This window comes from Trichechus manatus, unplaced genomic scaffold (genome assembly GCF_000243295.1).
Source record: "Trichechus manatus latirostris isolate Lorelei unplaced genomic scaffold, TriManLat1.0 scaffold00117, whole genome shotgun sequence".
Classification (NCBI taxonomy): domain Eukaryota; kingdom Metazoa; phylum Chordata; class Mammalia; order Sirenia; family Trichechidae; genus Trichechus; species Trichechus manatus.
Window position 1 is genome coordinate 447,374 of NW_004444053.1, and position 13,015 is coordinate 460,388.

The 13,015-nt window shown below is 38.1% G+C and overlaps 1 protein-coding gene across 1 annotated transcript in view; it reads left to right on the forward strand.

Moving 5' to 3' along the window:
- The window catches only part of MPZL1 (myelin protein zero like 1), a 21,680-nt gene extending 11,366 nt beyond the window's left edge, over positions 1–10,314 (forward strand). The window contains 1 exon segment of the mRNA XM_004391312.2: positions 10,064–10,314. Coding sequence (XP_004391369.1) covers positions 10,064–10,165 — 102 coding nt within the window. The 3' untranslated portion in view covers positions 10,166–10,314.
- The last annotated feature ends 2,701 nt before the right edge of the window (positions 10,315–13,015 follow it).

Genomic DNA, 13,015 nt, shown 5'->3' on the forward strand with positions numbered 1-13,015 from the left:
GATCAAGAAGGGAGAGAGTTGACATGTTGTGGGGTTGTTAACCAATGTCATAAAACAATATGTGTACTACTGTTTCATGAGAAACTATTTGTTCTGTAAACCTTCACCTGAAGTACAATAAAAAAAAGAGACAAAAAAAAAAATGACTAGACTTATTGTTCTTACAGAGACTGGAGGAACCCCTGAAACCATGGCCCCTGGACACTCTGCTAACCCAGAACAGAAACCATTCCCAAAGTCCACTTTTCAGACAAAGATTAGGCCTATCAAACAAATAGCACATGTGAGGAATGTGCTTTTTAGTTCAATCAAATGTATGAGACCAAATGAGCAACTCCTGTCCAAAAGCAAGATGAGAAGCCAGGAAGGGGACAGCAACTGGACGAACAGGCACAGGGACCCCGGGGCGGAAAGTGGGAGCGTGCTGTCACTATGGAGATTGCAACGAATGTCACAAAACAGTATGTGTATAAATTTTTGAATGAGGAAAAAAAAAGGACAGAAAATAGTGGAATCGGCACTTTCAGAATGCTAAAGAAAAAAATGATCAATCCAGAATTCTCTGCCTAGCAAAAATATCTTCCAAAAATGAAAACGAAAAAAGCTGAGAGAATTCTTCACCAGCAGACATGCTCTGTAAGAAATGCTGAATGAAGTTCTTGAGGCAGAAGGAAGGAATATGGAAATTTGAATCTATACAAGGGAATGAAGACTGTGAGAAATGATAAATAAGGAAAATGTAAATGTTTTCTTCATTATTTTTATTATCTTGTTAATAAGTGATTCGTTAAAGCAAAAATAATGACAGTGTTTTGTGAGTTTATAAATGTAGAAGTAAAATATATAACAACAGCAGCACAAAGGGCTGGAGGAGAGAAATATATAAAAATACTTTTGTAAGGTCCTCACAGTATCTCTTGTGGTGTAACTTGAAGATAGACAGTGGTAAGTTAAAGATGCATACATACATACTGTAAACTGCAATTACCTTTAAAAAAAAAAGGTGTAGTTAACGAGCCAACTAAGAAGCTATAATGGAATCATTTAAAAAAAGAGAGAGAGCAGGAAAAGAGAGAGAAAAGAAAGAATAGTTAAGACAAATAAAAAACAAATAGGAAAATAGATTTAAACCTAACCATATCAACAATCACATTAAATGTAAATGGTCTAAACACTCCAATTAAAAGGCAGAGATGGTCAGATTGGATAGAAAAGTAAGCCCACATTATATGATGTCTACAAGAAACCCAGATAGGTTGAAAGTAGAAGGATGGAAAAGGATATGTTATGCTAACACTAATCAAAAGAAAGTTGGAATGATTGTATTAATACAAAAATAGACTTCAGAACAAGGGATATTACCAGGAATAAAGAGGGATTTTTTTTTTTAATATAAAGTGGTCTATTCATCAATAAGATATAACAATCCTAAATGTTTATGCTTCTAGTAATAGAACTTGAAAATACATGAAGCAAAAACTGAGAGAATTGAAAGGAGAACTAGACATATTCACAATTATAGTTGGTGGTTCAACACTCCTCTTTAAGTAATTGATAGAACAAGTATATATAAAATCAGTGAAGATACAGAAGCCTTGAACAACACTAGCAACCAACTTGACCTAGCTGACATTTATAGAACACTGCTCCCATTGACAGCAGAATTTTGATTCTTTTCAAATGCACATGAGAGATTCGCTAATATAGACCATATTCTGGGCCATAAAACTCAATGAAGTCTCAATAAATTTAAAATGATTGAAATTATAGAGTATCTTCTCTGGCCACAATGGAATTAAACAGAAATCAATAATAGAAGGATACTTGGAAAATTCCAAATATTTAGAAATTAATCAGACTTCTCAATAACCCATGGGTAAAACAAGAAGTCACAAGAAACATTAGAAAATATTTTGAACTGAGTGAAAATAAAAAGACAGCATATCAAAATTTGTGAGACACAGTTAAAGGCAGTGCTTTGGGGATCTGTATTATTAACCGCTTATATTAGAAAAGAATAAAATTCAGAAATCAGTGATCTAGGCTTCTAGCTGAAGAAACTAAAAAATGAAGGGAAAATTAAACCTAAAGTAAGCAGATGGAAAGAAATAATAAAGTCAAGAGTGTTGAGATCAGCTGACGTTCTAATTGCTGTTCCCCTTTAGGTAATCTGTCTGTTCTTTCAGGCTGCTTTTCAGATCTTCTCTATGCCTTTGGTATTCTGTGGTTTGACCACTGTTTGTTTACCTATAGATTCCTTTTTGTCTCCATTTTCTCTATTTCCTTTTGGAGCTCTGGTTAGATGTATATTAGACCTTCTTACTCGATCCTGTGTACCTCTTAACCTCCCACATATTTTCCATCTTATTATCTCTGTGCTGCTTTCTGCATAATTTCTTCATCTCTGTCTTTCAGTTCACTAATTCTCTCTTTAACTATGTCTAGTCTACTATTTGGCCCATTTTAAAACTTTAAATTTCAATTTCATATTGAGGCTTTCTTTTCTAGAAATTTTGTTTGGTTCTTTTTCAAATCTGCATGGTTGATTTTGATAGTTGCTTGTCCCTTCGTTATATTTTTAGTATCTTATTTATTTACTTAAACTTATTTATTTAAGTATATTAAATATACTTATTTTATATTCCAAGACTGATAACTCCAATGTCTGTAGTTCTTGTTGGTCTGATTTTTCAGTTGTTTCTATGATTCTTAATAATGGTGGTTTATTTTTTCATGTGTTTTTTGATTTGAGGATTCTGTGCTCATATTTCTTGGCACTTTGTGCAAATTCTTTGAGGATTTCTTTAAAATATATTACTAATGAGTGGATTTTTATTTCTCCTGCCAAGTGCCAAGAGATACTTCCAACCAAGGGCTTTATAAACTAAAATTTGCCCTAAAGTCTTTTGTGTTACACACGTAGTTCAAATTCTGCCTTTGAATATAGAGCTGTAACTATAGATTCTTGTGAGAGACCTGTTTCCCTTTTTTTTTTTTTTGCTCTGTGCTGAGCCAAGACAAAGATATAGTATATCCCTGCTGTGGGCTAGGATCTTTTTCTAGTTTACGTTTTGAAGATATTCTCTTTGTGAATTTCTAGCTTTATGCAGAAGTCTCAAATCCCAATTACCACTCTGCTGTGGCTTGTCCATCTACAGGTATAGCTCATTGAAATTCAGGCTTAACTTTTTTCATTTCATGGCACACATAGAAAGTGGCAAACATTTGTACTGTAGAGTTTTCTCCAGACATCTAGTCTGCTATATGGCTGGAAACAAAAATCCTGAAGAGGAAACATGTAGCTTACAATTTGCCTTCTGACCACCTTGTCTTTTTTGCTTGCCTGTTTTACCACATAGCTTCAGGTTCCTGGACCTTTCTGTTTTTTCAAGGTATTACATGAAAATGGTTTAAAATAGCAAATTATATCATAAATGAAAAAATGCAGCTCTATATTATTCTGATTCATGCTCCTTTGTGTGGGACCAATTTTGTTTTCTCTCTGAGAATCTCTTTTCATCCGTGGTGTTCTGAAATTTCATAATGATGTGGGTCTTTTGTACTCATTGTGCTGGCTGCTTAGTTGACTCAACTCAGCTTTAAGATTTTTTTTTTCCATTATTCTTTGGAAAATTTTGTCCTATTTTCTGATCTCTCTTTTGGAAATTCATATTAGAAGTTGGACTACCTCTTAGATTCATCTTTTAGTCTTTTTTTTTCTATTTTATAGTTTTTGTTCTGCTTTCTAGAAAGTTACTGCAACTTTATCTTCTGACTCTTGTATTGAATATTTATTTTCTGCTACCATTTTTTATTTAATTTTCCAGAGCTTTTTCTTGTTCTTTGATCATAACATTCTGTGCTTGTAAACGTATTGTCTTTTCTCCTCTCTCTGAGAATATCAGTTTTTTCTTCTGTTTAGTGTAATTTAAATCTTTTCTTTGGATACTTGCTTTTACTTTGTTTCATTTGAATTCTTTTTTACTATTATAATTTCTGTCTTTCAAGTTAGATTTCCACAGATACTCAACAATCCTTGGTTATTCATTCATAGTTAAGACACTCAAATCCTGAGTAGGAGCTCTTTTTGCATGGGTAGAGCTCACTGCATAGTGGGTTTCATTGTTTGTATAAAGTGCTGGCTGGCTTTAACTGGGGACTGCTAAATGTCAGTTTCTAAGTGTCAGTTCTCTTAGGTTAGTCAATTTCTTCAGAAAGAAATCTTCTAATTTCCTGCTTAGGGAGGATATATAAGACCCCAGCACTTGAGAGTTGAGCAGAGGGAGTAGGAAGAAGGGCTCTCTGTTCAGTATGGAGACTTTTGCTTACCCTGTTTTCAGTGCATACACCTCCCACTGCTGTGCCTGCTGTACCTGAGTCAGAGACTGGCTTATTTCTCCTGTGAGTAATCCTCAAAGTTTTATAATTGGTGAGGGGTAGTAGTTTGACTCTTTGTGACCATGGCATTTTCTGGAGATGGGTAAGAAGTAATTCCATCATTGTGTCAATCTAGATTGTCATTTTTTAGCATTTGCAGTATTATCATGAGGTTGGCTTTTAGTGTAAAACTGGAGCCTTGAGTTACTTCCTTTGTGCTCAGTGCAGGGCCACTGAAGGTCTCTTCTCTACCTGACACGTTGCAAATCAGGATTTCTGTTCAGCTGACATGTCCCTTAAGTACCCTTTGTCTATTTTACCTTTTATTTTTCCAGTTACAATTTTCTGCCCTCCCTGTTTCTGGAACTTATAAATCCTTTGCCGGTCAGCACACGTCTTTTAAGTAGATCATGTGATTTCCTGGCAGATTTACCTTCTCATTTTTGTTTTATGTAGATTTGCTTCCAGTGACTGTGCCCACTTTTGTTAGGAGATGTTATCCGATGGTAAAAAAGTTTGCTTCAGATTCTTCACAAAATATCTAAGCTCCATAGAGCATTAAAAGGTGACTGTAACCACCATCACGATGCTACCTTCAGTTTATGTATCTGAGATATCTCTCTTTTAGAGAGCCAAAGTATTTTATGGAAGTTCTCACCCAAGTTCTTATGACATACTCTACTTTCAGTTTGTTCAAACTGAGGCTGAAAAGTTTGTCACAGCTTAAGAAAAATTAACTTGCTATTACTTACCGGTTTTTGGTCACTATTTTTGTTATAGTTGGAAAAGACTCAGTAATAGAGGATCCCACTAAAAGTATCTCTAACAATAAGGTGCTTATTAACTCGGAAGAAGTCCCAAGGCAGGGTACTCCTAGATTCACTGGTTCAGTGGCCCAATAATATCATTAAAGACACAAGATCTTTCCATCTTACTATTCTTTCATCATTTGCATATTGGCTTTGTTCTTAGGCTTGTCCCCTCGGCCTCAAAACAGCTGCCATGATTTCAAGCATTACATGTGGACATGAAAACAGGCAGCTGGAAGAAGAGCGGAATCTGCTCCCACGCAGTTTTTATTATGGAGGAACATCTTTACTAGAAACCTCCCAGCAGATTTTCCCTGATCCCCATTGGCCGAGAGTGGGTCACATGCTGATGCTTATTCCAGTTACTTGCAAGGGAGAAGAATTATGACTCTCTTAGATACCAATTATGATTCACCATGGGGGCAGAGGCGGGCAGGGTCATTTACCTGAGCAAAAAGTCCCCCAACTATTCAGCTTCCACACTGCAGAACAGACTTCAGAGTGCTGTTCTAGACTGAGCTAGATCCACCAGCACGTCCCTAATCTCAATTCACATCCCAGAATTCCTCTGGATCCTTTATTTCATCTAGCACGTACAGCCTCCCAAGTACTACTCTAGACAGTTAACTAACAAAGTCCCTGGCCTAATGAACTATTACTTTCTAAGGGGGCAAAAGGATAGAGATAATATAATAAGCAAATGAAGAAAACGAAATCCATTAACAGGAAGGAATTCCTTTTACCCTTCAATGTTTTTCCACTTGCTTTCAACAATTTATTCTCATGTCATGGAAGACAATACTGTCTCACATGAAAAACTTTACTGGTATTTTAACATTTACTGATTCAGAGATAATTCTGTATTCTTTTTCTAACTTGCTTCTCTTCACTTTTTTTCTACTCACACATTATATCAATTATCCTTTTTTTGTTATAGTATTTTATTGTTGTGGGTGAAAGTTTACACAGCAAATTAGGTTCCCATTTAAAAATTTCTATACATATTGTTCAGTGACACTGGTTACATTTTTCACAGTGTGTCAGCATTCTCATTATTTCCATCCTGGTTGTTCTGTTTCCATTAATCTAGCTTCTCTTGCCCCTGACCTTCTCATCCTTGGTTTAGAGTAAATGTTGACCGTTTAGTCTCATATAGATGATTTTTTAAAGGAGCATAGTACTCACAGGTGATATTGTTTATTTTGTAAGCCAATCTGTTATTTAACTGAAGGGTGATCTTTGAGAGTGGTTTCAGTCCAGCTTAAAGGGTATTTCAGGGCAATAATGTCAGGGGTTTCTCTAGTCTCTACTGCTCCAGTACTTCTGGCCTTTTTTAAGAATTTGAGTTTTGTTCTTCATTTTTCTTCCATTCTATCTGGGACCATCTGTTGTGCCCCTGGTTAGAACGGTCAGTAGTGGTAGCCAGAAACTGTCTAGTACTTCTGGTCTGAAGATAGATGAGGCTGTGGTTCATGTAGGCTATTAGTCCTGTAGACTAAGTGTGTTCTTTGAGTCTTTGATTTCCTTCTTTCTCTTTTTCTCCAGACAGGTAGAGAATAATAGTTCTATCTTAGATGGCCACTTGCAAACTTTTAAAACCCCAGATGCTACTCACCAAACTAGGACGTAGAACATAAACTTTATGAACAATGTTATGCCAGTTAACCAAGTTGTCGCACGAAACTATGGTCCTAAGCCTTCAAACTCAGTAAGTATCAGTTATCTATTGCTGGGTAATAAACCATCCCAAAATGTAGTACCTTAAAACAACCATTTATTTGGCTCCCAGTTCTTTGGGTTGACTGGGTAGATCTTCTGGTTTGGGACAGTCCAGCTGATCTCTGCTGGTTCACTCATGTGTCTCTGATCAGCTGGAGGGTTGACTGGTGGCTATACATTCTACTGTGGTCTCACTCACAGTCTGACAGTTGGTAGGCTGTTGGTCAGAGAGACAGAGGGCCACTGAAGCACTTGTCTGTCATCATCCAACAGGCTAGTTTGAAGTTCCTCACATAGTGGTGGTGGCTGTATGGGTCCCCAGATCAGTGAGAGAGTGGAATCTACAAGGCCTTTTAAGGTCTAGGTTAAGAAACCTGTACAGCATCACTTTTACCACATTCTGTTGGTTGAAGCAAGTCACAGGACCAGTCCAGATTCAAGAAGTGGAGAAACAAGTTGCTCCTCTTGATGGGAGATCAAGATCTCTTGCACTATATTTCAAGAGTGTAGATGTAGAGAGGGAAAGAATTTACAGCCATTTTTCTAATGTTTCACATGTACATGCCTTAAAACTCCTAACGTTCTTGTTAGGTGCCATTGAGTCAGTTCCGACTCATAGCTACCCTATGCACAACAGAACGAAACACTGCCCGGTCTGCAACATCCTCACAATCATTGTTATGCTCGAGCCCATTGTTGCAGCCACTGTGTCAGTCCATCTCGTTGAGGGTCTTCCTCTTTTTCACTGACCCTCTACTTTACCAAGTGTGATGTCCTTCTCCGGGGACTGATCCCTCCTGATAACATGTCCAAAGTATGTGCAATGTAGTCTCACCAACCTTGCTTCTAAGGAGCATTCTGGTTAGACTTCTTCCAAGACAGATTTGTTTGTTCTTTTGGCAGTCCATGGTATATTCAATATTCTTCACCAACACCACAATTCAAAGGCATCAATTCTTCTTTGGTCTTCCTTATTCATTGTCCAGATTTCACACGCATAGAAGGAGATTGAAAACACCATGACTTTAGTCACCTTAGTCTTCAAGGTGACGTCTTTGCTTTTCAACACTTTAAAGAGGTCTTTTGTAGCAGATTTGCCCAATGCAGTGCATCTTTTGATTTCTTGACTGCTGCTTCCATGGGTGTTGATTGTGGATCCGAGTAAAATGAAATCCTTGATAACTTCAGTCTTTTCTCTGTTTATCATGATGTAGCTTATTGGTCCAGTTGTGAGGATTTTTGTTTTCCTTATGTTGAGGTGTAATCCATACTGAAGGCTGTGGTCTTTGATGGGGTTTTATTATCTAGGAAGTTGCATAATTTAATTTCAGGTGTGCTATTCTTAGAAGTGGCTGTTACCAAAGATCAACTGACTTAAAGAACACAGTTTCAATCTGTTCCTAGTAGTAGAAAATAGTTGGGATTTTTCCCCCTTTTTGATTAGCATTTAATCTGCAACTTTTAAGATGAATCCAGATGAATCTCTTTGACTTGGTATCAACAGTATGATCAGTTAATGTTACCCGTGACAGGTATTAGAGAGTATCATCTATAGACTAAAGATAAACACACTGCATTTGACTACTTGGTTTACTTGATCAGTTCCCTTAATGTATTTTAAAGTGTATTTGTGTAACAGGATGTTTATAATAACTATCATGTACTAGGTGCTAACTAAGTGCTGGACACTGCTTAAGTTATTTATAGGTATCATCTCCTGTAATTCTCACAACAACTCTAAGAAGTTTAGGTAATATTATTAGTGTCTTTTCAGAGATGAGGAAACTGATGCTTAGAGGTTGACAAATATACCCAAGGTCACACAGCCTATGCTCTTGCCTGTCATGCTCAAAGAAGAATATCTCATGAATTCAGACTGTCCAGACCTGCCAAAGTTCAATGGGTCTAGACCTCGAGTATTATAACTTCACTTTTAGGAACATCTTCATGTAGCCCTTACAGCTGGGTTTGCCCCAGTTTGAAGGCCTCTTATGTAGTAGTCCCTGAACTCTACGATCCCAAGTTACACACTGAAGGATGCAGGTTGTTGAGACTCCTGGATGGGGGTAAGGGAGTTTACTTTAAACCACATGCTCTTGGCTGTGGAGCTTGACTTCATAGTTGAAACTGTAAGCACAATATTAGACTTCTCAAGGAGAGTTTCCCTGATTGGGAGAAAAGTTGCCTTTGGGTTGTATTAATTTTTTCTTTTGAATACCAGGGCTCTTTTTGGTTTGTCTGTCTGTCTGACTTACAATTTTGGAATCTCTGGGTTGAAAGGGTCATCAAGTGCAACCCCTGCCCCCATATGATATTCGAACCCACAGCCTCTGTTCAGACCCCTCTTCCCTCAAATGGCAGGGATTTTACTATACCCCCAGACAGCCCAACTTTCCTTTGCTTTCCTGGACTGGACCCTGACTACTCTCTGGGACTTTTAACCTCTTCCGTGTTGCTGAGACTAAGAAGAGGATCTGTTCTACTTAATCCATCTAGGGTTTTTCTTTATATCTTTAGCTAGAGATTGTGGCTTTTTTTTTTTTTTAAACAGGAAAAACAGTCATCTGATCTTAGCAATCAAAGAAGCAATGTTTTTATTGGTTATGATGGAATCAGTTTAGAACAATTGTGCTAGATAAGTAGTTGAGGAATATTTGAAGTGTTTTTAGTTACCTCTTTGTATAAAGTGACCAGTTAAAATTGATTGTATCTTTGGGTAGCACCAAATATGTTGGCTTCTTATGTGAATCTTTCTGAAGCCGATGATTTCAGTGATTCTTGGATTGGTAGAAGGGTCTGTCTTAGTCCTTTAGACTCTGATTCCAACTGTAAGAGTTAGGAAATTCTGTGACAGATATTAATATAAGGGATATTCTTAAGAAGGCTCCTTAAAAATTTATTGTTATAGAAAGTTTCAAGCATATACAAAAGTAGAGAGAATAGTGTAATGAACTTCCATGTACCAGGTTTAACAATTATCAACATATGTATATTCTTGTTTTAAAGTGAACTTCATAAGAAGTCTTTTTGAAGACTTTCAAAGGAGAGAACTCTCTGCTTTGGAACCCTGATGTTAACAGTTTTATTATTGCTTCTCCGCATGCACCTGAAGGGACCACCAGTTTTTCCAGACCTCTAATTCCACTTCTTTTCTCCAGTGCCCAGTCACATGTGTGCAGTTAGACCACTCTGGCGGACATCACAGTAACAGAATTAACAAGTTAGAGTCTGTGGTGTATGCTGACATCCGGAAAAATTAAGAGAAGACCCAGCACGTATCCTAAGCAAGAAACAAATCCAAAAAGGACTCTTGTGAAGAAAGTGTAGCCTATAAGCAGGTGTGGCCTTAGAATCCCCAACAAAGACAGACACATGTGCAAGCACATGTGGCCTTGGGTATATTTGTCAGAGAGGGAGAAAAAGACATGTATAAAGGATATGTATAAATTTTCTATTTAACCTTGCTGATGTGAGGAGCCAGTCTTGCATGATGAAAAGATGGTGTGAGTCTATGTATATATAAATGGTGTTGCTGTTTTTGTACTTTCTTTTAGGGTCCTTTAGGACTGGGAAATTTCAGAAACATTCCTGTCACCATCATTTTGATATGGTTTGCCTTAACGGAAACAGTAGCAGATCTTTTAGTATTCTAATAAACATGGCCTTTTTATCTAAGGGCTTCACCAGTCTTGGAATTTACTGTAGTTGGAGAATGGAGGCACTATAATGGAAGCATATCCAAGGTGGCCTTTAATGCAGCATCAGTACCACTTACTTGGTTGTAGCATTTAGAAAACATCCATTAGCTACACTACTTGAAAATAAGACAGTTTGAGGTTTTGTTGCTGTTTTTCTAAAATACGAAGCAGTGTTTAACTTTATATGTTATGTAGACTTACTTTAACATTATACCCTTTAGGTATATCATATCAATTTGTGGATTCATATTAGCAAGATGAGCAAAGGATAAGTGCCTGAGGTTGCTTCCTTTTAGACCAATAACCAAACAAAAGAAATTAGCTTCAACTCATGACAACCCCATGTGTGTCAGATTGGAACTGTGCTCCATAGGCTTTCCAATGACTGATTCTTTGGAAGTAGATCACCAGGCCTCTAGGTAGTCTCAAACCTCCAACCTTTCAGTTAGCGTCCAAGTGCATTAACCATTTGCATCACCCAGGGATTCCCTTAGACCAATACCATAGATATAATTAAAGTGGAAAACCCATGCTTTGCTTGAGGATATTGTACCATCTGGAGAGTAAAGAGTATCTGTTATTCTCTTTGCTGAAGTCCTTTCCTGCTTGAAATAAGAGTCCTCATACAGGTGAAGGAAAGGAGTTTCATTTCCTTCTAAGAAAGCAGAAATGGGATCATTGGATTGACAGTCTCCAGTATCTCAGAGCTCTCTCTAGAGAATCATCTTCTTTATAAGTTTCAGGCATGATTCCAGCAAGAGGTCAGTCATGGATGGCTCTACAGTAGCTTCATGGTTTCTTCAAAGACCTTTGAGATCAAAAAAGGTCAAGACTTTTAAAATCAGCAAGTGGGGCTTGTACTGCTACTTTGGGAAGCTCTTCTCTGTTCCCCTCCCTTTTTTTTTTTTTTTTCCACTTGTCCCCCTCATTACATGGAATTGATAAACAATGAGGAGAAATGTAGACAATTTGTGCATCTTGCCCAGGAACTCATTTTCTCCCATTTTGACCCCCACCCCATCTCAAACCTATGAGTTTTTATATTTTACTGGGAATGAAGAACATGGTGAAAATCACTAAAAACAAATTTATATTGTCATTCCCTCCAATTTCCTGGGTTATTTTGTTTTAAAAGAAACAGGGTTCCCACTCCTTCTAAAAATTTCTAAAAACCCACGGTTACAGGAGTAATGGATGGTCCACAGAGCATGTTTGGGTAAGTGGGGATGGGAGGTAATGTTAGTTTTTCTCCTGTTTAGTTTCAAGCCCACTGTAAGCTGCTTGCTTTTCCATCCCACCGTCTGTCATCTTTTTGGGGGTGTTGGAAGGCTGGGTCCTAAGAGAATTCATAGAGGGGACAAAGCAGAATTTAGATTTAAAAGTGAAAAATGATCGTGCGTGGGTGAGGTGGTAAAATGGAGAAGGGGCATTTGAGCTTCAAAACTAACTCTGCCCCATACATAAGAGGCCTTTATTACCCAAGGGAACTATTTATTGTTATTTCTGTAATGGTCCCACTTGCATTCCATTTATATGTAAGTAAACAGGGAAGATTTAGCATCTTCAGAAGCTGGGTAGTGTCTGTTCTGTGTTCTAGGTGGAATGGAGAAAACTTGGCCGACTCTGCTCCCTCATGATCTCTCTTGCCACGAATGACACCGATTGCTTACCCTGAGACATTTCTGCAAACTGATAAACTTTGTCTGGTATCCATTTTGAAAATGGCAGGAGCCTTTAAAGGACCTCTTCCATGGTTTTGGAAGGGAAGGGAAGGATGCTGGAATTGTCACCATTCTTCAAGCTGATGCCGAGATAATAACACTCTCAGCCTTTGGCCACTGTGAGACTTGTGCAGCACGCCAAGACTCTTTTTAAGGTAGAAGTATACAAATTGTTGAGAGACTAAGCGTGTATGTTTATATGTGTGTGTGTAACATTTCCTTACAGTCATTTTTACAGAGAAAAGAGACATTCTCCTTTTCCTCCTTTCACAACAGGTCCTTGGATTCTGAGTGGAAGCCCCTCTGCCCTGGGCTTCAGCTCTCCCTTCCAGGCCCACTGGAACAGCAACTCTGCTCCCTAAGATTTGGGCAACCCTATTCTCCTAGTCATTCTGAGTGGAAACTCCAGCAGCAATGGCTCCATCTTTTGAGACCCCAAAGGTTGTGGATCTACCTTTTGAGACTGAGGCAGCTCTGTTTCCTGTGTTCCTTGTCCCTTCAGCTTTTGCTTCCTGGTTCCTTGGCCTCTTGGCCTTTTGGGCCTCACAGCCCACACCTGCCTAGCTCAGGCAAGTGTTCGAAAGCTCTGTATCTCCATCAATAAGCTCTTGGAGGCACCCCACTCCGCCAGTAAACTTCGGCGGGAAGGCACTCAGCCCTCTTGCTCCACGGGTTGGCAAGCCTAGCTCCA